This window comes from Zalophus californianus, chromosome X (genome assembly GCF_009762305.2).
Source record: "Zalophus californianus isolate mZalCal1 chromosome X, mZalCal1.pri.v2, whole genome shotgun sequence".
Taxonomy (NCBI): domain Eukaryota; kingdom Metazoa; phylum Chordata; class Mammalia; order Carnivora; family Otariidae; genus Zalophus; species Zalophus californianus.
The window spans coordinates 121,591,245-121,616,057 of NC_045612.1; the positions used below are offsets into that span (position 1 = coordinate 121,591,245).

The 24,813-nt window shown below is 47.4% G+C and overlaps 3 protein-coding genes across 12 annotated transcripts in view; 2 read left to right on the plus strand and 1 right to left on the minus strand.

The window, feature by feature from the left end:
• The window catches only part of ARHGAP6 (Rho GTPase activating protein 6), a 474,697-nt gene extending 470,927 nt beyond the window's left edge, over positions 1–3,770 (plus strand). For all 7 annotated transcript variants that reach the window (XM_027609075.2, XM_027609078.2, XM_027609081.2 and 4 more), the window contains exon 13: positions 1,769–3,770. In XM_027609075.2, coding sequence (XP_027464876.1) covers positions 1,769–2,466 — 698 coding nt within the window. In that variant the 3' untranslated portion in view covers positions 2,467–3,770. The remainder of the gene's footprint in view (positions 1–1,768) is intronic.
• Positions 3,771–12,535: 8,765 nt separating this feature from the next.
• LOC113931147 (cytochrome c-type heme lyase) lies at positions 12,536–22,718 on the minus strand. 2 transcript variants are annotated; one of them, XM_027608944.2, is made up of 7 exons: positions 22,595–22,718; positions 21,888–22,031; positions 19,437–19,588; positions 16,782–16,930; positions 15,860–15,979; positions 13,362–13,448; positions 12,536–12,808 (listed from the first exon to the last, which is right to left on the minus strand). In XM_027608944.2, the coding sequence occupies exons 2-7, from the start codon at positions 21,997–21,999 to the stop codon at positions 12,610–12,612; spliced, it is 819 nt and encodes a 272-aa protein (XP_027464745.1). In that variant the 5' UTR covers positions 22,000–22,031; positions 22,595–22,718; the 3' UTR covers positions 12,536–12,609. The 2 variants fall into 2 exon arrangements, with proteins under 2 accessions (XP_027464745.1, XP_027464746.1); XM_027608945.2 differs by having other exon boundaries at positions 22,567–22,718.
• Positions 22,719–22,904: 186 nt separating this feature from the next.
• The window catches only part of MID1 (midline 1), a 590,235-nt gene continuing 588,326 nt past the window's right edge, over positions 22,905–24,813 (plus strand). For 2 of the 3 annotated variants that reach the window (XM_027609028.1, XM_027609036.1), the window contains exon 1: positions 22,967–23,132. The gene's annotated coding sequence lies outside the window, so the exon portion shown is untranslated. The other variant, XM_027609029.1, reaches the window with a different exon arrangement.

Below are 24,813 nucleotides of genomic sequence, written 5' to 3' on the forward strand. Positions count from 1 at the left end.
TCAGTCTTTCACTATATTTCATTTCACTTCCTTTGCAAGGGTTTTTAAAACATAGCTACAGTCATTCTGTCTGTGCAACTTGATATCATTTGTTTAACTTCCATTTCCCACTTACTTGCCATTTTTATTGTTAAGGGCCACGTAGTATTCCAGAGTGCATACTCATAGTTTACAACCCATTTTTTTTTTTTTTTTTTGTCATTGTTGTAATAAGTTATGCTGTCGGGAACCTCTTTCACGTACTTTTTGTTTTGTATTTTCAACGATTAATAGATTCACAAAATTTTGGAAAGCAAGTTACACATCCAGAATAGGACAGTGGGTCCAAATAATGCACCTTTCCAAGCATCCAGAGGTACAGCCCCTTCCTCGCCCACCTCAGTGCAGTTGGCAGGGGCGTTTCAACATGCGGTGCCGGCGCTGCACATCATTGGGTTTGCATTTTTGCTAAATTGAAAGCTAAATTGGGGGCACTTGGGTGGCTCAGTCGTTAAGCGTCTGCCTTCAGCTGAGGCTGTGATCCCGGGGTCCTGGAATCGAGCCCCGCACCGGGCTCCCTGCTCGGCGGGGAGCCTCCTTCTCCCTCTCCCCCTGCTCGTGCGCACGCTCGCTCACGCTCTCTCAAATAAATAAAATCTTTAAAAAAAGAAAACAAAATTGTATTTATTATTTTCATTTGCATTTCTTTCTCACCATTATTTTCCAGTTTTTCTATTAATTAGCTGAACTTTCCCAAGCTGCTGTTTTTTTTATTTTGTATTTTTATTTTTTTAAAGATTTTATTTATTTATATTTAGAGAGAGAGAGCAAGCAGGGGGAGGGGCAGAGGGGGGAAGAGAGAGAGAGAGAGAGAGAGAGAGAGAGAGAGAGAGAATCCCAAGCAGACTCCACGCCACGCTCGGAACCGGATGCCGGGCTCGATCTCATGACCCTGGGATCGTGACCTGAGCCGAAATCAAGATTCGGCAGCTTAAACTGACTGAGCCGCCGAGGCGGCCCCTCCCATATTCCATTTTTAAAGCTCGGTGCATCTTTACTTTAGTGGTCTCTACGCCGGCTGAGTTTAAGTACTGACCCATTACCTAACCACATTGCGTTGCATCCTACTAAGTGCTTTTACTACCTTTCCCCCCAAGGATAAACTATTCCAAGATGTTCTGCTCCATTTCTTTCTGCTATTTCAACTCTGCTCGGTCCCTGTTCAAATGCTCATATCTCTTGCCCAAAATGGTCTTCTCTTTCCCTGCCTGCTTTTTCATAAGGGAGAGGACTGGGCCAGTCTTTCCCACACTGGTGGCGGTGGGGTCTACACAGCAGCTGCTGTCTTCATGACCTTCTGGCCCGAGATGGGGCATTTTAGGTTCAGTTTGTTTATTCCAACACCTTTTATTGACATGGTGGAAACATCAAAGCATTATCGTTGGTGTCTCCTCAGGACTGCAAATTGCACCGAACGAGAAGAGAACATTTCCTTTACCTTCCAGGTTCAGAAGCCATGTGGAAGGGGCCTTTCCTGAAACAAATTAGTGACAAGGACTATTGAATCTAGTTTGACATCCGGATCTGGAGCTGCTCCGTGAATTGTGCCAATAACCAAAGCGTGATTTGTCATTTCCTTTCCTAGGACATGTTTTACTTTAGGCAGCGGGAGGAGTGTCCTGTGCTTTCTCAATTTTTGAAGGTGGCCGTGGGAAGGAAATAGCAGGACACATCCCGAGAGGGATTCTACAAACTAATTCCATTTCTCGCCCTTCTCTCTGGCTTCCAGGTTCCTATGGAGACATTTTTGAGAGCAGCTCCCTCCGACCGGGGCCATGCTCCCTTTCTCAAGGGAACCTGTCCCCAAATTGGCCCCGATGGCAGGGGAGCCCCACAGAACTGGAAAGTGGCCCGCAGGTCATTCGGAGGACTCAGACCACGGCCACCATCGTGGAGTACAGGGCCTGCCCTCCCGTGTCGCGCGTCTGCAGCACGCCCCACATCCAGGGCGGTGGCAGAAGGGGTGAGCAGGCCACACCGAAGTCAGAGCAGTATTTGACTCTGAGCAGCGCCGAAGACCTCACTGAGAGTGAGCTCGATGTGGTCTGGCTGCAGAGCAGAGCCAAGCCTTTTCATCAGAGACCTCGAGAGAGTGAGAAGCGTGACAAGAGGCCTCCGCCTCCGTATCCTGGTTCCGGGAAGCAAGCTGTAGCGTCATCCCACCAGCCAGCAGAGCCGCTCTTGTGGAGGCCTCAGAGGCCAGAAGAAGGTTCCAGAACAGCGTCGGAAGAGGGAAGCCAAACAGCCGAGCGAGAGCAGCAAGCCGCTGAGCAAAAACTGAGCAGCGCCTACTCCACTTCCGCCAGCGATCAGAACAGTAAGACTTTGGGGGACCCCGACTGGCTGGATTGGCAGAGAGAGCGGTGGCAGATCTGGGAGCTCTTATCGACCGACAACCCCGATGCCCTCCCGGAAACGCTGGTATGAGCCCACCCAAGCGTGCACCCCCACGGCCCAAACAGCCTTCTGTCACTCCGTAGGGGAAGAAGTTGGTGTTGGACAAAGGGACACGTACTGGTTTTTCTTCTTTAACACTTAAAAAAAAATAAATAACACGAGAGAAACCCAGTTCACTTAAAGATAGAGAGCACTAGTACCCTTGCCATTTATAATAAACTTCTGTTGCATAGCCAGCCTTAGGAGAAAACGGAAACAAAAACGGATGGTGATACCCAACCGGAAAACTACTCACGTTAAGATAAAACCCTTGCTTTGACATAGCTTAACTGTATTTATGTGACTTCAGTTTTGACTGTTGTATATTCTGTAACAGATTATGTATGATAATCGTATATGATATATTCACAGAAACAGAAGGAACAATTTTTCAAAATCACTTCACTTATACTGAGTAATGAGATTCTATAGAATGTTCTAGAATATGCACAAGCAGGTTTCTGTGCTTTTGCCATAGCTTTTTAGCTGGGGACAGCCCTTCCTTCAATGCCTAGGAAAAACACTAACAAAACAAACAAAACAGAGTATGCCAAGCCATATTTTTATATAGTCGTGAGATGCAAAAGAAAACGTAGTCACTGAATGCTTTTTCATATTGAATATGTTTTAAGGAAGATATTAAATTTGATACATTATGGAATATATTTTTAGAATCTGTTTAGAAAGGATTCAGTTAATCGAACAAGAGAAAGGCCGTGCCTAACAAAGAAAGAATAATTAAGAAGTTGTCCTTCCCATTTTAGATCAAATTCAATTTTATATAGACCATATATAATATATATTTATAATGTATAATTTTTATGTATTTTTCAAAAACTACAAACTGGAATCCAACTATAAAGCGTTTAAGCATCCAAACAGTATTCAAATTACAGAACAAAAGTTTTTCCTTTTGCCCCATAATCAGTATTAACCAAATTATAAGCAAAGCTTTGTAAAGTAAGTCACGTTTGGACAAAAACTCCAGCTTTGTATTTACATCGTGCCAAAGGCTGAGGACATGTTTTCTTCGGTAATTTTGTGTGTATCGTAAAATGCTCCTACTACATACTTCAGTAGTTTCAAGTTTTTCAACCGCAAAACCATTTTTGACCAGCAGGTGGCGATTCGCTTCAGTATTTTACGAGATTTTTTTTTTCACTTCGTAAGGGAATGTGTATTATAGAAGAAGAATTTTTTATGAAACATGCTACTCTTAATTTTCATGTCGGCAATGACATTTTCCGTGGTGTTTCTTAAAGTTCTATCCTGTGTCATGATGAATAAAAAGTTAAACAAAGGCTTTGTTTCCTGGCATTAAATCTAATGCATGAACTCGCTACTCCGTTCCAGACATCCCCTTGGCTCTCCACAAGTCCAAGTGTCATAAATAGCAGCGATACTATACATATACAGCTAAAGAGCTAGTAAAAGCTATCAGATGGTTTGGGGCCACTGACACACTTAGCAAGTCATACTAATTATTTGTTGCAAGTGAAGGCTGATTGTCAGTCAAGTGAAACTCAGTTGTCAGTGAGGAAGTGTTTTTGCCGCAGGCTGGAAACCCGCTGGACAGGTGGTGCCCAGCACGGTCCCTGTACGTTACATCTGTCCTTTATAAAGGCCTTAGATGCTTCCTTTGTTTCAGAGCCAAAATAATGACGTCTAGACGTGGTGTCTAACGTTTCTTATTGGGCAAATGATCGGGCTGTCTTCAGGCTCTGCCACTGGGTCCAGCACCTCCGCCGCCCGCTGGGACTCGGGAAGGATTTGCCCACCGGTCTCCGGTCCTTCCTGGAGGCCCGCATGCAGCCGAAAGTCGTAAACAAGACTCTGAGCAAACACTACTTGATTGTGGATCGCGAGTTGCTCTTCTGTGTCACCCCCCCCCCCTCCTATTCCTGCTCACCGTGTGTCTTCCAGGCTTTGAGTCCGACCATGAGCTGGCCAGTTCTTTGCCTCCGTTCTGGACTGAACCGCCACATGTATGGGACCCTCTTCCCACCCGGCTCCTGCCCTAACAGTTCTATTTTTTTTAAAACTTCCAGACCAAATGGCTCTGAGGTTGATGTCTGTGACAACAAAGGTCTGTCCGTCTGTTGACAGGTCTAGAGCTCCTAGGAGCAAGAAGAAAGCTCGCCTGCCGCAGATGCCTCTGCATCCCTGACACTGGGTCACTGTGTGTGCGCCTCGGGCAACGGGGCCAGTACTGCGACGGCAGAAAACGGCCAAGCGCAAATCTGTCTTCATCTAAGTAGCTATTAACATACGTTTGCTGCGGTTCTTTATAGAAAGAAAAAATCTTTTGTACCAACGGAGTTGGTGCAAATGAAGAAAACTTGTAAGTTAGCCCAGCTTGCTTCTTTGCTCACGCACATTTTCCTACACGGGGTTGGGCAGAGGAACAGCGTTGGGATTCAGTGTCGGGAGACGCGGGGGCCAAGTCCAGGCCCGTGGGCGCCATCGGCTGATAAGCAGACCACGGTGAGGGAGGGGGGTCAGACTCCACAGAACAGAGAGGAAGGAACTGGAAGAAGAGGAGATGGAGACAGGACCACAGCTCGACCAGACAGAATGTTAAAACGGGACTAAATCAGCAGCAAATGTTCAAGACAAAAAAAAAAAAAAAAAAAAAAAAATGCAAAGCAAAGGAAAATTCCAGTAAGGGTTGAGAATCTTCCGCACAGCCGAGGCAACAGACGGCGTAGTGCAGATGGGAGGCTGCCCAGAGGGGTGGCTGGGGTGTGCACCCCTGGCCTGCTCAGATCCCCGGTGTACCCAGGTGCTCGCAGCCCAGCCCCAAGGGAAGGTGCCCCGGAGGTGGCAGAAGGGTCAGAAGATTCTCAAAACTCAATTCAGGCAACATCTGTTCAGCCTGGAGTGACCCACTCATCCCAGTTTGCCTGCGACATCCCAGGTTTAGTAATTAATTAAAAAAAACCCACGTCCAGCTCATAGCATGGCCTGGCAGGCCAGGGGAAGGTGGGTCGGGGGGTGCAGAGCCCTCTACCTTGGCACCTCTCAGGTAGGGTCACCAGATCAGATAGAGGACACCCAGTTCAACAGTCTGATAAATGTATGACCGTATTTTAGTATGAGTATGTCCCGTGCCATATCTGAGATGTAATTATATTTAAAAAAGATTTCTTGCCCCAGATATGGCACGGGACATACTTACCATAAAAAGTATTTAAAAAGTCATTCACTGTGTATCTGACGTTGAAATTGAACCGAGTGCCCATTGGCTAAGTCTGACAACCCAAATCTCCAGCCTTGATAGCCCACCTAGTCCCCAATGGCTTGAGGTCTTCACTGAGTGTCGCACGGAGCGTCACCAGCCCTGAAGGACCAACTGCACGCCTCGACTTCCATGCGGAGCCACATTCCCTGCAGCCTCCAGCCAGGTCCTCCTCCAGGGCATCTTACCCCAGCCTCCCTGGGGTCCCAGCCTTGCTGCCTCTCTTGCATGTGTCTCCCGTGTGTCTGCCCTCACCCTCTTAGCCTCCGGTTCTTGGGTCCCTTTCTGTCTCCTTCCTCCCCGCTCCTCCACACCACGGCCTCTTAGATAGCCTACAATGCACACCTCATCACAGGCACGCCCCTGCTGCCAAACCGCTGATGCCCTCCTCCCGCTCTGGCCCACAAGACGAAGTCCCCACTCCTTGTGGTAACATCAAAGCGCTCCACACCCCAGCCTCAATCGACCTTCCGCCCATCATCTCTCCCCAACACCGTACCCCCTGCTCTGGCCTCATCCGGGAAACACCCCCTTCCCGCACGCAGAATGCGCTTTCGCACTTCTGTTCCGAGGGGCCTCGAGTGCTCCTCCCTGCTTTCCCTAGTCATCGGAAGGCTATTTTGCTTGTAAAGTTAGCTTGAATCTTCCCCTCCCATAAACATGCTGAATCATATCATTTTTCAGGCACTTGGCGCACACGGCCGTTTTTAACAAGCGTTGCTGTGCGTTCTCAGGACTGCTGCATGTCTTATCTCGAGGTCATTCCCACTCTGTCCTTGATGGCAGGGACTAGGTGCTCGGGACTGGGCAGAGACCCAGCAATACGGTTGGCATTTGATAAATGTTGGCCAAACATATGCATATGAATGTGATCAGGCAGTTTCCCATGCAATGGAGAAAAAAATACAAGTCCGTTGACCTCCCAGCAAATGTAGAGATAGAGGTATGTTTGCCAAATAAAAAGGCCTTTGAGGAAACGGGGACACAGTCTGGGGAGAAGCTAATGGCGAGCACAGAGACCCTGTCTCCTAACCAGCCAGGCCTCACGAAGACGCATCGCCCAGCTCTGTGATATCTGGGACAGAGAGGGCAGGTGGCTTGGATGTGGTACCTTTCCATTCTTAAGAAAAATTTAATAGTAAACGTGGCAAGTAAATGTATATCTGCATGCTTCCTGGTTGGTGCTCACTTAATGACTGAAAAGAACAATGACCTTTTTTAAAGTGTGGGCTTCCGGGTTCAAAGAGGACAAGGTTTGAGTCCTGGCTTTGTCATTCATGAGCTGGGTGACCTCGGCCCAGCCCATTTCACTTCTCTGCCTCTCTGCTCGGGGGAGTCAGGGCATAAAAACACCTCGCCCTCGGGATTGTTCTGAGGGTTAAGGGAGAAACAACCTGGAGCAGCGCTGAATTAATGGCCAACAAATAGCAGCGAATCGGTGTCCCACGTGAGATCGCTTTAGAAGAAACAAATTGGGACCCTCTGCTGCAAGATGCTGGTACTAGTAACTAACATTTATTAACAACATCTGCTCGAACCCAGGTGTTTTACTCCGCCACTCATTTAACCCCCACAAGCAATAGACAGGAACCACAACCATCCTCTCTTGTCGGAGGGCAGAGGTGACTCGGAGTGACCTCAGATGAGTTGCCCAAGGTCACACAACTATAGGGTGGCAGAACCAGGATTTGGTGGCAAGCCGTCTACGTGCGCCAGCCTGCCAGCTGGATAATTCAGAGAGGCATGAACAAAGCTCTGTGGTTCTCGGAGCCCTGGGTCTCCTTCATGAAGGAAAGGGGCTCAGCGGGAACTTCCCCGGGGGAGGAGCTCCTGCCTCTGGGGTGACAACTGAGCGAAAGGGATTTAAAAATTCGTAGTGAAATAATCCTCCTGTGGGCACCGCAGTTTACTCTAAATGATTCGTCTGAGTTAGGCTAAGCACGAGACACTCTCCTGGGAATGTACAAGGGTAGGAGGTGCCAGGACACAGACCTAATGCTGAATTGGCCCAGTGAGCTTGAAGAGGAGTAACCTTATTTTCCATGGTTGTGGGAGACACCCCCCTCCTGCCCCACATCATACCTGCCGGCCATAAACAAGCATTGTAAAGCTCAGGCAGCAGCTAGGAGCCATCTGAGGATGATGAAAGGAATCCCCCCCTTTCAAGATGAAGCTGAAATTAAGCATGAAGGGAACAGCATGAGAGAGCTGGACTCGACCAGGCACACACCCAACCTTGCACTTGTGGTGAGGAGTCCCAGCAAGGACTCTGCTACTTGTAGCCAAAAGCATCCTGAAAATATTCCATGTCAAACCACTGGAGAGCCACGGGAACTAGCCACATGAACGTATCCGAAATGTAGAAAGAAAAAAAGTGTTTAAATGATGATTCTGAGCAGAGCTCCAAACCAGTAACCTTTACTGTCCTTCAGGAGTCCACTCACTCCGATCGTGAAGTCTTCTCTCTCCACGCAGTTGCTACGTTATAGCACTCGGGTTGTCGTTTCCGTGGCCCCATCACACGGGACATTGTGCATGTGAAAGCATTAAGTAAAAGCCAATTATAAACCCAAGCTAGCTCCCATGTGTCCATGCCTCATCCCCCAAGTAGACATAGAAACTTCTTAGAAACTTTTAACGTCTGCTCCAGCAGCTGCTACGATCCCACTCACTATGCGAGTGTGACACCAGGGTGAATACTTGGCACAAAGTGCTGTCAGCTTCTCTTCACAACAAGGGTGCGCACAAGCATGAAGCATTTACCGCTTATACAAATGGCATGGCATTTTATTACGGGACCTCTGCCACAGCAGTAAGTATATCATTCTGTTAAAGGGGGAAGGAATAACTAATATGCATCGCTTTAATATGCTGTATGTTTAAGAAATTACGTAATTTTCAAAATTTTGACTTAAGTTACGAGGAATACGTGGCTTTGGAAATAATTTTTGGTACTTTTACGTGCGGGAAACATAACCTGTTTTAAATCTGGATACCTTTGTGATCCTGAGGACACCGTGAGCTACATTTTAGATTAGGAAGCACAGGAGCCTAATCATAACCTTTATTTTTCTCTAGCGGGACTTGCTTATGAAGTAAACCAAATGTCACCCTGCCGTGTTTCTAGTTTTCAACAGGTCAAAGACTGCTACCTGCCTTGTCCCTATAGAGATTTTAAATACTATGAGCTTGCTTAGAGCAAGCACCCCAGTGCCTGCTAATCCTTCCAATTAACCCAAATCAGGAGGAGCCCCTGCTAGTCCACTGGCAGGCAGCTGCTCCTTGGGAGAGGGGGGCGGAGGGCGGCCCACTACGTAGACTTAGTAACTTCTTTTACGCCCAGCCGCCCCCCTCGGACCATCCTTTCCTTGTTGGTGATGAGCTGATGGCTGACAAACAGGGAGCATGTCCCACTGCGGGCTCTAAGTGCTCTCAGGTGTCATCTTGCAGTACCTGGAAACAACTCTCACAGGTGGGCGCTATGGTCTGGACCTGTGCCCCCCCCACCCCAAATCCGTATGTTGATGGTACTAGGAGGCGGGGCCTTTGAGAGGTGCTTAGGTCATGAGGGTGGAGCCTCGGGATGAGATTAGCGTCTGTATAAAGGAGACTGCGGCGTGCTCTCTCGCCCCTTCCTGGGAGGAGGACCCCAGAGGAGAGGGTCTCCAGTGAACCTCCTCACCCGGCACTGAAGCCTCGCTGCCTTGACCTCGGGCCTCCCGTCTCCAGAACTGTGACCCGTGCACTTCTGTTGTTTGTTAAGTTGCGCAGCCAGTGGCATTTTGTAATAGCAGCCTCAACAGACGAAAACAGTTTTATTACTCTTTTTAAGGCTGACAAAGTTGGGACCCAAAGATCACACAGCAAGTGAAGGCTCGAGCTGGACTCTAACTCACGTTTTTTAATTGAGGTATAATTGACTTACATTAGTTTCAGGTGTATAATGTAATGATTTGATATTTGCATATATTGGGAAATGAACAGTTACAGAATTTTTTTCTTTTGATGAGAACTTATTTTATTTTTTAAAGATTTATTTGAGAGAGAGAATGACAGAGAGAGCATGAGAGGGGGGAAGGTCAGAGGGAGAAGACTCCCTGCTGAGCAGGGAGCCCGATGCGGGACTCGATCCCGGGACTCCAGGATCATGGCCTGAGCCGAAGGCAGTCGCTCAACCAACTGAGCCACCCAGGCGCCCTTGATGAGAACTTTTTAGATCCACTCTCTTAGCAACTTTCCAATATGCAATACGTGACATCCTTATGACTTCTTTTATAACTGAGACTTGTACCTCTCAACCTCCTTCACAAATTTCACCCCCCACCCCCGCCACGTTTGGCAGTGATTAATCTATTCTTTGTACCTATGAGCTCGGTTTTTTTTTTTTAGATTCCACATGTAAGTGAGATCATATGCTATTTGTCTTTCTCTGTCTTATTTCACTTAGCATGAAGCCCTCAGGGTCCATCCATGTTGTCACGAATGGCAAGATTTCCTTCTTTTTTACGGCTGAGTGATAGTCTACTGTATATATTATATTTTCTTCATTCATCTGTTGGTGGACACTTAGGTTGTTTCCATGTCTTGGCTATTGCAAATAATGCAGTGAACATGGGGGCACATGTACCTTTTGGAGGACGTGCATTGTTTTGTCACCGCACGTGGCCTTAAGCCTATGAAGACACACATGGTCCATAGTACAAGTCCCATAGTCACTGTAGAGCGGAGGCATGAAGTGTGCATCTCTTCACTTTAGCTAGGAAGGAGTAACTCTGGTAGAGGATGAACTCAAATCGGTAACTGTACATTCAATATATATTAAAAAATACTTAAGTAAACTTGCACCCCCTAGATTACCACAGGCTGTTTTTAAATGAGGATTCTTGGACTTACCATCATTTCATTTACAGACTGTCCCTCAAAAGACTGAGTACCTCGCTGGTCAGGGCTGCCCTTTTTGCATTTCCTATTCCCGGGGCGATGCAGAGGGCACAGCTCCCTAGACACAGAGAACTGCTAGGAATGCTCCAGTTTCATATACAAGCCCAGTTCCAACCCCACCCTGTTCACTAATACTTGGCCTTAGGACAGGAGTCTGTTCTGATTCTGAACAGGGCTAACAGCGTAGAGAGAAGACTTAGCCTAAAACCCCGGAGAACATCCACAATGAATTTTAAGTTCTAAATGAAGCCTCCTCTCAGAGGAGGGGAGTATTGACCCCTGGACACGAATGAGCAGGTATGATCTAGCCCCAAAAGAGCTCCGAAACCCAGTAGGCTGTTGTCTTTTCCAGGAGTGGTTTTTCTCAAGAACTAGTACAGCTCTTCGGGGGGGGGGGGGGGGGGGGCGGGAACCCCTGCCTAGGGCTCAATTTTCAGTTTCCAGTTACACCACTTTGTTTCCCATAATGATGCCTTATCCTACACTTACTCAGTAGCACTGAGGACCAAAAAAAATATGCCAACAGTAATTCTTTTTCTCAGTAGCTTAAAACGTGATTAACAGAGGGGAAAACGGCCGCTAGCAGGGAGACTACAGCATGACTTCTGGGAAGGTTCTCTCTGCAGAAATAATTGCGACATGGGAAGTGACTCTGAAAAGCCAAACCTGGGAACTATCAATCAGCTTTATTTTATTTTAAAATATACAAATATTTTGACATGTAGAAGATTTTCAAGTTGTTCGATTTTGAAAACACCACACAAAACCAACACAACAAAAAAATCGGTATCAAATGAATCACTCGACTGCCAGTTCCTTCAACTAACTTAACGCCAGACTCCAGGGAAATCAAAAGAATGTTATCAACACTTAAGAAAACCCCCAAGAGTCATTTGTAACATGCTGTAGGTAGAACAACCAGTTTATGAATCAATGGTAGAAAGAATTTCAACGGCAAACTTTGAGCTCCCTGAAAAAAATCTGCACCGAGACAGTGAGTCGATGAAACATTCTGTATCTGGAGAAAAACACTCTTCTTGTAAATCCTAACACTCAACAACATAGAATCGTGTTTCCGAGAGGGACCGTCCTGGTGCTGCGATTAGCGCCAAGCCTTCAAGGTTCTGGTGAGGCCGGCTGGAGGGAGGGCTTCGGGCAGGAGGAGCAGGACTCGGGGGGGGGCATAAACTGTCAAATGCCACAGGCAGTGAGACGTGCTTGCTGGGAGCAGAGGTACGGAGCAGATAGTGGGAGTTAAAGTGAGAATCTTTTAAAAAGTGAAAACATAGATTCCAATGCACGTGCATCATCAAACCATGGGGGAGTTGAAACTATTCTAGAACAAGGTCCAGCCTGAAAAATTCTCACAATTGAGAATCTGGAGCCAAGATGCGCTTTCGATTTGCTGAGGGCATTGCCAGTGGATAGCTCTGCGTCTTCTTAAGGCCGCGCTGCTCTTGTAGGGACAGAGACGCCGGTAACTTTTTCAAAAGCAGAACTACTTATTTGTAATAAATAGTATTAGTTCAAATATCTGGCCAGCTAAAAGCTCCTCAGCAGAACATGGGCTTTCAGATCTACGTCTCAAGTATTCCTGAGAAAGAGTAAGGAGAAAAGCAGCTCTCTTCACATGACAAGAAACCTTCTTTTTCAGATGCTGCTCACTTTTCTAGATTAAATACACAGGCAATACTGCAGCTGAAGGAAAAACCACGGGAGCGCGCTTCCCACTTAGGCCAAGTGGGAAGGAAACCTCCAACTACCTGCTATAGACTGCACGAGGTAAAAACCAAAGAACGCGGCACAGGGCACCCTTACTACGGGACGTGAAAGGCGTCCTCACCTACTTGCCATTCCCATTACATCATGAGAGCAATTCAGTTTGGGGAAAATAGTTTAATGTATTGCTTGGGAAAAAAATAGTTTCTATTTCCCCATCTCTAACAAAGCAGCGGTTAGGAAGTCCAGCGCCACCACGCGACCTTCATTCTGTCCCACACCGCCGAGAGCGAATCCAAGGCGGGCCGGACGTCCAGGATGGTGAACTGGTAGTCCCGGCTGACCTCCCCGCCATCGTAGTAGTCGATGACGTACCTGACCTCCGTCCCACAACGGTCGATGATCCAGTCGTGCCTGTCGAAAGGCAACTCGTAGCTGAAATGAAAACATGTTTGCGAGCATGAAAACACCTGCTCTCGGGGTCGAAGGTCTAACCAGGACGTGAGGCTCGAAGCACCCGTCTACTGTGTTGAAGACAGTGCCGCAGAGCCGTGATGAGCCCATGTCAGACGACGGCTCATTTGCCCGCAAGGCAACACGGTCTACAGGAAAGAGACCAGGCCAGGGAGGTCGGCTGAGATACTGCAGAGCTCCCAGGGCGACCTAAGAATCGGTCTAGGCTGGCAGAAAAGAGGGGGATGCTGAGTGCCCAGATGCAGAGAGATCGTGGGGGGAGAAGCGGACAGTTCCAAAAACACAGAAGACAACTCAGCTCAGGGCTACGATAATCAGACAGGGAACGACGCACGAAACCTGAAGAAGTCTGCCCACCAACAGGCAAACTTGAGGGAGAGGGAGAGATCTCCAGCTGAATCCTGATAACATTTTGGAAGATGGCACTGCAGTTCTGAGTGCTTGGCTTGGGTGCCAAGGGAAAGCGGACCCTGACCTGAGGAACGTACGATAACATTTCTGCACTGCCACTCACCCCATCCAGGAACGAATTCTTGCCCTTGGTGAATACTCTTTCGCTTTACCTCCAAACCGGATCAATGATGGACCACAAGGACACTCCCTAGAAATTTCCAAACAAGAAAAGCCTATTAAAATATTTTCCCTCCGTTGAGAAATGTGATGTTGCAGTTTCTCGACAACACACATTTTTCTGTATGCATTTTACATAATTTCATGTTTACAGAGTGAGAGAACTTTCAAAACAATTCAAAGAAATATCCCTATTTGATAAAAATATTGCTCTGTATTTCTGGTTCAAGGACGCTGCACCACCTCCACTACATTCCGAATACAGCAATCTTGCCAGGAGTCAGGAAGGGGACTCCACTTGCTGGGGGTGGGTACAGGTATATTCTCAGGGGAAAAAAAAAAGAAATGTTAAGTATTGGGCATTACACTCGACTTTCACACCCGGCAGCAGGGTTTTTCTTTTTTTTAAACAAATAAAAGAACATCCTCCACTCTTCTTCCATTTGAAACCAATGAACAAGCCTTTTTGAAGAAAAATGCTGGAAGAATCCCTAAGAACAAATGAAATTAGTGCTGGACCAGTTCCTTAGGTAAGTAAATACGGGAGGCCCCCTATCTTGTTAGCTGCTGTCACTGTTAGGAGGGGCCTCAGCCTTGCTGGGCCTAACGACGTGGGAGGGAGAGAACAAGCCCCCGTGTGACCGAGCCCTACGTGAGGCCCCTCGGCCTTACTTTACTTCCTGCTTTTATCGACTACTCACTAGCAGCTCTTCTCAAGAGGGTCACTGGCAAAGAAGTATACTCAACCCAGGCAGGCTTTCCCCTGGAGGCTGTAGCAGGTGTCTTTAAAAGGCCGACCTAATTTTGAGGGACCCTGAAAAATGACTAGAAGGGGGGCTGAAACCAACAAAGTGGAATCTCCTTGTGTGTCTTCTCTCTGCTCCAACGTCCCGCTACACGTAGTTAGCAGGTGGCTTTCGCTCCAGCACACGTTCGGACACTTGCGGCTCACTTCACTAGCGAGCTGGGAGGGGGACAGAGCTGAGTCCTGCTGGCCTTGGGTTACCGAGAAGGGAATCCTGGTTGCTGAGCCATTCCCTCCTCACACGGACCCCTGCCAGGCCTGGTGCCTGCCCAGGACACCCAGGGAGTGCTACTAATGAACCTCAGAGCCCAAATACTAAAAAAAAAAAAAAAAAAAAAAAAACACCACCCCGAACATCTTAACAAAATCATTCAGTGGACTTTAGCCAAGAAGTTAATCACTTTTATTATGAATTTATTTTTATTTTTTTTAAAGACTTCATTTATTCAAGACCAAGGAAGCAAAGAAGCAGGGGGAGGAGCAGACTCCCTGCAGGGAGAGGAGCAGAGGGAGAAGCAGACTCCCCGCCGAGCAGGGAGCCCAATGCGGGACTCGATCCTGGGACTCCAGGATCATGACCTGAGCCTAAGGCAGACGCTTAACCGACTGAGCCACCCCAGGCGATCCTGTCATGAATTTAAAATGTAATCCGCCCGTGATGCTACAATCTGGCTTTTTGCGCTGACATTCCCCACCCCTACCCTTCTCGAGGTGGACTCCTCAAACCAGTAGCATCTGTGTTGTTCTGGAAATGCCCAAGTCTGGGCCTCACCCCAGATCTACTGATTGAAAAACCCTGGGGGTGGGGGCCCAGCACTCAGTGTTTTAGTAAACCCGTACGCAATGCCGACGCAGCTCAAGTATGAGGACGACTGCTCGAGCTGACTGATGGTCCATCACTGCCAACACACTCGACTGCAGTCACCTATTCTCTCCGAGAAAAAGGCCCACGTGCTAAGACAACCCTCGATGTTTAGTCCTAATGGGGATTCAATGCTGCTAAGGGAACAGAACCACTTTTCTTATCAGCTTTGGGGCAGAGAGCATTGTACCATTTCCCATCGCACATGCTGTGCCTTCAGTGGAAAGCGGCATTCCTCCCATTGAAAGGTGGGGTCTACAGCCCCTCCCCTTGAACCTGGGCAGACTTGTGGGACAGCTGAGGCCAGGTCATCAAGGGAGATGTTGCTTCCCTGGAGCCTTCTGGAATTCTAGCTCTGGGAACCCAGCCACCACAGCAGCCACAATGAGAGGTTGTAGGGAGGTGTCCTGGCGGACAGCCGGCATCAATCACCAGATGAGTAAATGGTCCAGCCTTCAGAGAATCCCAGCCCACGGCTGTCAAGCCATCCCTGATCAGAACCTGGCCGAGGCCCTAGACACTGGGAGCAGAGACGAGCCATCCCTGCTCCGTCCTCTCTGCACTTGGGACCCACCGAATCCATAAGCGTAACGAAATGCTTGCCATTTCACACAGCTGCGTGGGAGTGGTCTCTCACTAGTCACTGACGCAGGCCCACCGCCTAAAATGTATTATATAACACGTTGTTGGAATAAAAGGTTCAAACTCTAGAAAGCTGGGATAAAATAAGAAAGACGCTGGAAGGATGGCTGTTTAAGATCTCAGACATACTTACGCAGCATGAAGGGCTTCCCACTTCAAAATCTCCTTCCAGGCTTGCTCGTTGTTCTGATTGTGAATCCTGATGATATTATACATGTCTCTCTGACTAATATCATCCTCCTTCCACTTCCACCTAGGAAAGAACGTCCGCTAAAGCACGATACACCTTACTGAGGATTCTGCGCTATCAGTGCACATATCCGTTTCACCCAGTGACCAAGAACCACTTACACACATATCAAAGGACCATAAGGTGACAGTTTTTCAGTCAGTACCACTGATTAATGACTCCCCAACTTTAAGTATTTTCCATAATAGTATTTTTTAAAAACTAATGGCGATGATGGGTTAACCTTATGTGTCAACTTGACTAGGCCATGTGGGGCGGGGCCAGATATTTGAGCAAACACTATTCTGGGTATGTCTGTGAGAGTGTTTTGGATGAGAATAACATTTAAACGGGTAAAACAGAGTGCTCTCCCTAACGTGGGTGGGCCTCATCTGATCAGTTGAAGGTCTAAATAAAACAGGAATGAGCCTCCTGCAAATAAAAGGGAACTCCTCCTGCCTGATTGCCTTTGAACTGGGACACTGGTTTTTTCCCTGCCTTTGGACTGGAATGAAAACATCAGTTCTTCCTGGGTCTCCAGCCTGCAGACCATGGGAATTCTCAGCTTCCATGATCACGTGAGTCAATTCCTTATAATAAATCTCTATGTATAAGAACACATCCTGTTAGGTCTGTTTCTCTGGAGAATCCCAACTAATACACTGGCCTTGCATTTAAATTCTTTTAAGTCTGAAAAAATCAGTTGAATATTATATACTGATTAGCTTACAAAAACTTTATGTTTGGGGATGAAAACCTCTTTAACATTTAATTCTTAAATGAATTTGATGAGCAAATTTATACTCTCAGTAATATGCTCACTCACCCTTTCCGTAACATTGCATTCCAAAACATCTGCTCGGAAGGATAAACCCACTTTTTCTCCGAATCTGCTCTCGGAATGGACGACTCCTCTCTCACAGTAGACAGTGCAAACGGCTGATCGGGGGCCGGCATCTGATTAGGTGGTGGCATCTAGGTAAATTAAGCAGATTTTTTTAAATGTTGGAAATAGGACATAAAGTAGAAACAAACAATAATAATCAATGACTTTCTGGAAAGCAATGCATCACACACAAGGTACAGGTTCCCTATTATGCCAGTGATGGCAAAAGTTCAGCTCTCCCAGATAATTTGGCTGTTCTGAAGAGTCGGAGTTCCAAAGGTTTTCCTTCTTGTTGAAGTTCTCACAAATGGTAAATACACACTGCAGTTAACATTCTTTGTCTCTTTCTCCCCAAGGATTAAGAAGTAAAAACTAGTATCACGACTGTAGACGTTTCTAAAAACCTTTCTATGACGAGCTTTTCAAAAATGACTGTTCACTCTTCTGAGGAAAAATCTCATAAAATATAGGTATACCACCACTTTCTTTTAAAATATTCGTGGGGCACCTGGGTGGCTCAGTCGTTGAGTGTCTGCCTTCGGCTCAGGTCATGGTCCCAGGGTCTTGGGATCGAGCCCCATATTGGGCTCCCTGCTCGGCGGGAAGCCTGCTTCTCCCTCTCCCGCTCCCCCTGCTTGTGTCCCCTCTCTTGCTGTGTCTCTCTCCATCAGATAAATAAATAAAATCTTAAAAAAAAATATTCTTTACTTTTAGGATCGTGCCGATGCTTTCGGTCTCCGGACCGAATACATTATAGAGCAGCGACACCACAAGCCTCCTTCCTCGCAGACACAAGGGGCAGCAACACTGTTGTGCAAACGCCTTCCCTGGACCAGCGTTCTCACCCCAGGCACCACTGCCATTTGGAGCTGGACGACTTATGGTGATGGGGGTCTGTTCTGAGCACTGTAGGATTTTTAGCAACCTCCCTGGTCTCTACCCAACAGTACCCCTCCCAAGCTGTGACAACCAACGTCCTCCCAGGGGCAAAATCACACCTGGTTGAGAACCCCTGGCCTAGAACTTCTTTTGTGTTGCAAGTATGAAAGATCTTCTAGCAGATGCACATTTATCACTAAATCACGATACGCCCCCCCCACCCCCCCCCGGCCAGAATGACGGTAGCGGGAGAACCGGGTATGCCAGGCACCACACCGAGCATTTTCCCTGCATCGTCACCACAGGGGGTTGAAGGACACATGTCAGAGGCAGCTGGGATTCAGTCTGGGACCTGCTGCTTCCTAGCTGAGTGATGTGGGGCAAACTGCATGCTCGCCCGTTCTCAGTGGCTTCAGCTCTAAAGATGGGGACGAGGGTTACTGGAGGGTGTGTATGGTGCTTAGCACAAGGGCTACAGATATCACCAGAAGAAATGCTGGCTGTTATTAATATTCTTGCTACAGGTAACGATCCCATGGGTAAAAGTCTAGGTCTGTGGGGTTCCAAAAGGCCCATGTTCTGACCCACTAGACTGTTAGAGATTATCTAGAACAGTAGTCTTACGGGGGCACTTTTAGAAATATCTGGAAACACATTAGGTTGTCGTGACTGAGAAAAAGAGGGTGCTCCTGGCATCTGGCAGGTGAAGACCAGGGATGCTGCTAATAGCCTACAAAGCACAGGACAGTGCCCCACGGCAAGGAACTGTCTGGCCTCAAACATCAACGGTGCTGCCCTGATCTTGTCCACCTTCTTCCTCAACGCACCAGTTTCCTTACAGCTTGGCAGGGTCATTACTGAGTGTTGAGGCTGAATGTCTGTGTCCCTCCAAATTTACTGAATCTGCCAGCACCTTCCAATAGGACTTCTCAGCCTCTGGAACTTCGAGAAAGAAATGTCCGTTGTTTACAAACCACCCACTTGATGGTACTGTTATAAATGTTATGTTATATGACATACATATACACACACACACACACACACACACCCCTTCGCTTCCAGACTAAATATTTCTAGTTCCTTCAAATGTTAGGCAATATGTCTAAATACTTCTGATAACCCTGGCCTTCTAAGAAGCCTATTCTGGCCTTCCAGAGTACAGATCTGAGTCTGTCTGTCTCTCCATTAAAATGTGATTTCAAACAAGAAACCTCCATTTCCTACACTATCACAGAATGCGGTGAGGCCACGCTTGTCTTGTTCTTGCTTTCTCAGCGGCATCCCACTGGTGGCTGCCCCATGACGCTGTAGCACACCAGCAACTCTCACACAGGCTGGTACCCGGCTGTGCTGGAAAACAGAGCCTAATCAGGCATCGTGCCTATGAGGTTTCCCAAGACCAGAAACACCTTTACCAATTCTAGCTGCACTCCTAATGGGATTTCCCGCCTTCCACTATCTCTAAAGGAAATATTCCTTTGGCGTGGCTTCTTTCCAGTCAGCCTACTCTGGCACTTCATGATCAGTGTTCCCTTTATCAGGCACTCTCTGAAACTACAATTAGCGATGCATTCAGGATTTTCAATGTGGATGGAATATCAGACTTATTTCAAAAGGAAAGGAGAATTAATCCTAGCAGTCAGCAGTCTGTCTTGGGAGTTCATGAAAGCATCTCGGCAGAAAATGTTCCAGGAAGAGGGGCTGGGTGTGAATTACCAGATTAGAAGGATCTAGGTTCTCCTTATTCTCAGCCACAGCGCCCGTAACAGGACATTCCACGTACTCATATGCACGATCTTGGTGGGAGGGCACAGAGTTCATTTTGTTCTCACAAGTTGGGTTAGATGGCTCTGTGCTCACAGGACAGCCTGAAATAAATCAAGTAAAAAAGTGTCACCACAAAGGCAGGACATCTGGCTCTCTCAATCCTGGCCCTAAAGAGCTGGATTTCTGACCAGTGATCACCATCAAAGGCAAAGCCAGGTTTCTATGGTTCCAAGTTGCCAAGAGCCAGGCTAGCTAACATTGTAATATCCTATAGACCAGAAGGTTCTACAAATTTACTTTCCCCTTGAAAGAGAAATGGGTACCCATTCCCTTACTGTGTCATGCCCCCAGCAAAAACAAACAAACAAATCTCAACATTTGCAAAAGAATGTATTGTGCATTCCGTGGTTTTAGAGATGGGCTAGTAGGTACCTGCGTGGGTTCCCAGCAGCGAGCTGTCACAGAGGAACCTAAGCAGAGGCCCAGCCATGTTTTACCGGGTCTCCTTGACTTTCAATTCAGATTCCAGACAAGGCCCAGCCCTGATGAGGACACAGGACGCCAGGCTTACTGACGCCTTCTCTCAGGTACTGGAGACAGAAGATGGAAATGAGCAGAGGAGCCTTCAAAAAGGCTCCTGGAGAAAAGTCTGAATGCCCCTCTGCTTGTGCTTTGCTCCAGGACAGAAACAAGGCACAGAAAACTACCCCTTGATGGGGTTCTATTCCCCATCAATTGATAGCAAGCATTTAGCAAGAAAAGGCACATATTAAAGAAAATGTTCCATAGTCCATGTAGGGTCCAGATGCCACTTAAGAGGGAAGGTCTGAACCTACAAGAGCAGCAGCAGAAGGGGCAGCTGATGTCCAAGAATCCAGGTGCTACTGGAAGCAAGTGTGGAGATTGAGAAGCTGGTCCTACACTGCGGAGAGGGGGCAGGCACGGGGAGAGCCACGGCCCAGGAAGACAGCTGCCCAAGTAAGGGATCCTTGTGTTAGGCAGCAGCAGTAACACCAAGAATATGCTGGATGCCCTCCACACCAAAGACAAGTTTCCTTTCACTTCCTTTCCCATTTCTCCTCGCAGACCCTCATTCCCTAGGACCCTTTACAGCTGTCCACTTGAGGGGTGAAGGGAGACTTGCTCTACCCCCTTTCTGCTCCCATTCAGAGTGCCAATCTCTCCTGGGTCACTGATCCCAGCTGGGTGTGAGAAAATACTGATATATTTCCCATATAACCAGGAGCCCCTTTAGCCGCCTACAAATATCCACATTCTTTACTTATGCAAACAAATCTGACTGACGACTCTTCTGGATACACAGTAAATGAAATAAAACCATATTCAGGGCTCTATGATCTACCCGGGGACACTCAGAGTAGGAACACATCAGCTCTGTCCAACTGTCTCCATTCTTCCTGTACAGAGAAACCCTGGAAGAGCACTGGGTCTGTCCTTGTCCAAGGTCCCAGAGTTTTTGCTGGCTTTGCCACTTATTAGATGTGTGGCTTTTAAGTTTCCTGAATAAAAAATACGGAGAAAACCTACCACACAGGATTACGAGGATGAGAATGTATACTCCATTAGGCAAAGGATTTTTTGTTCTATACGTTGCTCTTCTCTCAGCGAAAAAACAAAACCCAGCAGTGCTTGGCACAGACTGGGCAGCGAGTAAAATCTTGCTGAATGACCAAGGGAATCAAAAAGTACAATGCAAGGAACTGTTTTTCAGGTCATACTTTTATATAAACAATCTAAAGCAAATGTGGACCATCCATTCTCACCTCTGCACCCAAGGAAAGAACAGCACGGCCGTAAGTAATGACTTACTTTTACAAAGATGAATAATGCAACAGATGTAAAGTTGCCTTGACAGATAAAGACAGATCTAGACCAAGGTTTCTCAACCTTAGCACTCTTGACATTTGGGGCCAGGAGATTTTTTGTCGCAGAGGTGTACTGTGCACTGCAGGATGTTTACCAGAACTCCTGGCTTCTACTCACTGGATGCAACACCTCCTCCCAGTTTTGACCAACAAAAATGTTTCCAGACATTGCCAAATGTTATCCCCCTGGGTGGGGGAGAACGGGGGTGGCCACCCAGGTTAAGAAACGCTAACTGCAAACTTTGAGGGGTAAGGGTTAACGTATGGAGCCATCACTCCACTCTCATGCACTATCTTACTTGTCACAATAGCCCTGTGAAATATTATTATATCCTCATCTTTCAGATGACAAGTTGCGACTTAGAAAAGTAACTTGTCTACAGTCTCATACCTTGTAAGTAGCACCATAAGGAGAGAACTCACCTTGCCCCACTAGCGTGTTATGCTGCCTCTTCCTCAAAATCCTTTTGAGAATTCTCTTTTGTTTTTATTTTCTAGACAAAGGGTCAATTACCTTTCATTTTCCCTTCATGCATGGGACATCCTGAAGGCGGGGATGCCGTCTGATGATCTGAAGCATCTGAGGTCTGAACTGCAACAGCAGGGGTAGATGCAGACAAACCCATGGTTGGAACCGCCGCGCTGACTGCAAACAATTCTAAACTCAAACGTGCCAAAGCAAAAAGACAGATTAATGCCCGATGCCTGGACTCCGACCGCTCCCTTGGTCTTCTTAATCTGCCCAACCCTTTTTCTTCCTCCTTGTCATTCTGATGTAAATCTACAAGGCAAGGTATCCACTTCGAGGGATAGCTTTAATGTATTAACCCCTTTGGGAAATACTAGTGTGAAATGTACACCACGCCAACCTTTAGGGGCACGTTTCTAAGATGTGCGGATTTTGGGGGTGAGGTGAAGGGGGGGGGTCCCTGAGAAACTACGTCATGGAGAGGGAGTGTAGGTCTGGGTAACAGGGAGCCCTAAACGTGGTGACCCAGAGGGGAGTCCAGACTACACCGCCACACCCGGGCTTAGAAAAGGATTGGGAAACAGGGCAGGGTACAGCGCAGAAAAGGGATTCGAGGAAGGAAGGAGGGAAGGAAAGGACCTCCGAGGGGGGAAAGCGGCCAAAGTCGTCTTCATACGGCCCCTCCGCGTCCCACCTGCTCCAGTCCCGGGACCCCAAAACCCACCGGCCTCAGCCAGCCTGCTACTCCGCACCTGAGCCGCTCCGAGGAACCGGCCCCGCCTCTAACCGCCAGCCCACGGCCGCCTTCTCCTCCTTCGGTCACCGCTATCGTCGCGGTCACCGCTGGCGCCCCAGCGCACCGCTACTTCCTTTTCCGAAGGCGGGATTTCCGGGCGCGCAGGAGGCGGGGCGCGGGCTAAAGAGGTAGGGCTTCCGTCGAGCACGCAGAAGCGGGTCCGCCCCCTCCCTCCTCGACCTATAAGTGCGAGCGCCGGTTCCCCGACCCCGCCCCTCCCGACCAGCGCGGGCAGGGAGAGTTTGGGCTGAGCCAGAGACTTCCACAGAGCGAGGCTCTCTGCTATAGCTCCTTTAAGCCGCAGAAGGGTTGCTTTAGAGGTGTTAGTTTTAAGTTCCTATCTTTTAAATTGTATCTCATCAGTTGTAATTATAGTAATGACTCAAATAACATCAGCAGGTGTCCAGAACTGCGGCCAACTCTGGAGATCCCAAAATGAACAAATCAAGGTTCCGGCTCCCAAGGCCTTCTTAACTGGGTGTGTGGACTTGAAGGTCTGTATTTTCACTTATCTCTAACAGAAATTCAGTATTTTTTCCACCAGGAATGCAGGCAACAAATCCTAGTAGTGTCAGCAATATGTGGCACTAATAGAAACCACAGAGAAATTGTCACAAATGATGGTTGTTTCTGTCTTAAAATACTATTCATCACTACTTTGAAATTAAGATAATTTTATCTTGTTACTTAAAAGTGTTACTAAGAAGTATGCCTTTCTGTATCACTGTGATGGAACTGTGAAGCATGCCCAGATGGCCCTTCAGGGCCCGGTGGGCCATCTCCAGGGTGCTGGGGGCTGTTAGCAGCTGACACCGCTGGGCTGAGTCTCTCTCCAGGAATTGCCCTCTGCCAAAGAGAACTGCCTCAGGCAAAATCACATCCTCTCCTTGGGGACAGGCTGCTGCCTCCAAGTGGCCTCTGCAAGGGTACATAAACCCCAGGCTCTCGCCTCAAGGAGGTCACCTCAGAAGGGCCCTCCCAGTGTCAGGGACTGAGGCTTCCATTGTGACTGCAATCACAGTTCGACTTCTCCCTTTGCCCAGACCTCCCATCGCTCTCTCATTGCTGTTCATGAGAGCACTCTGATGCACATTGCTTGGAGTCTCAGCCATTTTAATAAGTTTAATTGTTGATTATTATTTAGATTTGGTGAAGTTGATCAGATCTGGAAACAGCTACCATTGAATAAACAGTTTATTGTGCTCATAGATCCCAAGAGGGGGGTTATACATCACATGGTGGGATGCCACATGCAGAAGTGCTGGAGTCCTTCGTGAGCCAGGGGGTCAGGGGGAAGGAACAGGTGAGGTAGGCTCTGGAGCAGGTGTACAGGGGATAGTGGCTCAGAGTATGAGAGCCCAGCAAGGGAGGTGGTTGGTGAGTGTGGACCTAGCTGCTCAAAAAAGGGAACTGACCAAACTGGATCAAGACAGCATTTTAAAATCTATGTTATATCAATGTATATTTCCTGGGGAACCTGACCTTTAATGATCAAAATCTGTTTTTCTAAAATATGCGGATAACTTCTTTTTAATATAATTGATTTCGTTAGTGATTTCTTGTATTTTGTTTTATATACGTAAAAATATTATTCTGAGAAGACACTTACAGCCTTCACCACAATCCACAGGGGCGTATGGCACAAGAAGGCCCAAAACCTCTGGTAATTGGAGAGATAGGCAAGCAAACAAATAACCGTATTGTTACATCTCAGTGTATGTATGTGCAGACTATTGGAGACAAAGGGGAAGAAGTGACTGTTTCGAGAGTCATGTGCCAAAAGTGGATAGGAAGGAAAGAACAAGGATGCTTTATAAAGAAGGAGCTACCAAACAGGGCATTAAAGGAGAGCTATAGGTGGGTAGGGAGACTGGGGGGGCACTTTCAACCTCAATTTCCACTCTCCGCAGGCAAAGACTTACTGCTCTTTACCTGTTTCTTCTACTTTTCCTTCCATGTTCCAAACAACATGCTAACACAAACACACGTGTCCCTCCCCTGTGCCAATAGTTACATGGTTTTGGATACATCACAGTTTAGTATTTACATTATTGGGACTGTTTGTTATGACCAAAGATGATTTTTTTTCTCGTACAACTTTTTCAATAGAATTTAATAACTTGCCTTTTCCCCCTTTGTCCGGATTTTTAGGTTATCCCTAAGCTTCCTGTCTGC

Coding starts and splice junctions, on each gene's coding strand:
- LOC113931147 (XM_027608944.2), bottom strand. CDS start 21,999: ATGGGTTTGTCTGCATCTACCCCTGCTGTTGCAGTTCAGACCTCAGAT. Junction 16,931..19,436: donor ACCTAGATCCTTCTAATCTG/GTAATTCACACC, acceptor TAATTTACCTAG/ATGCCACCACCTAATCAGAT. Junction 12,809..13,361: donor AGAATTCGTTCCTGGATGGG/GTGAGTGGCAGT, acceptor TTTTCATTTCAG/CTACGAGTTGCCTTTCGACA.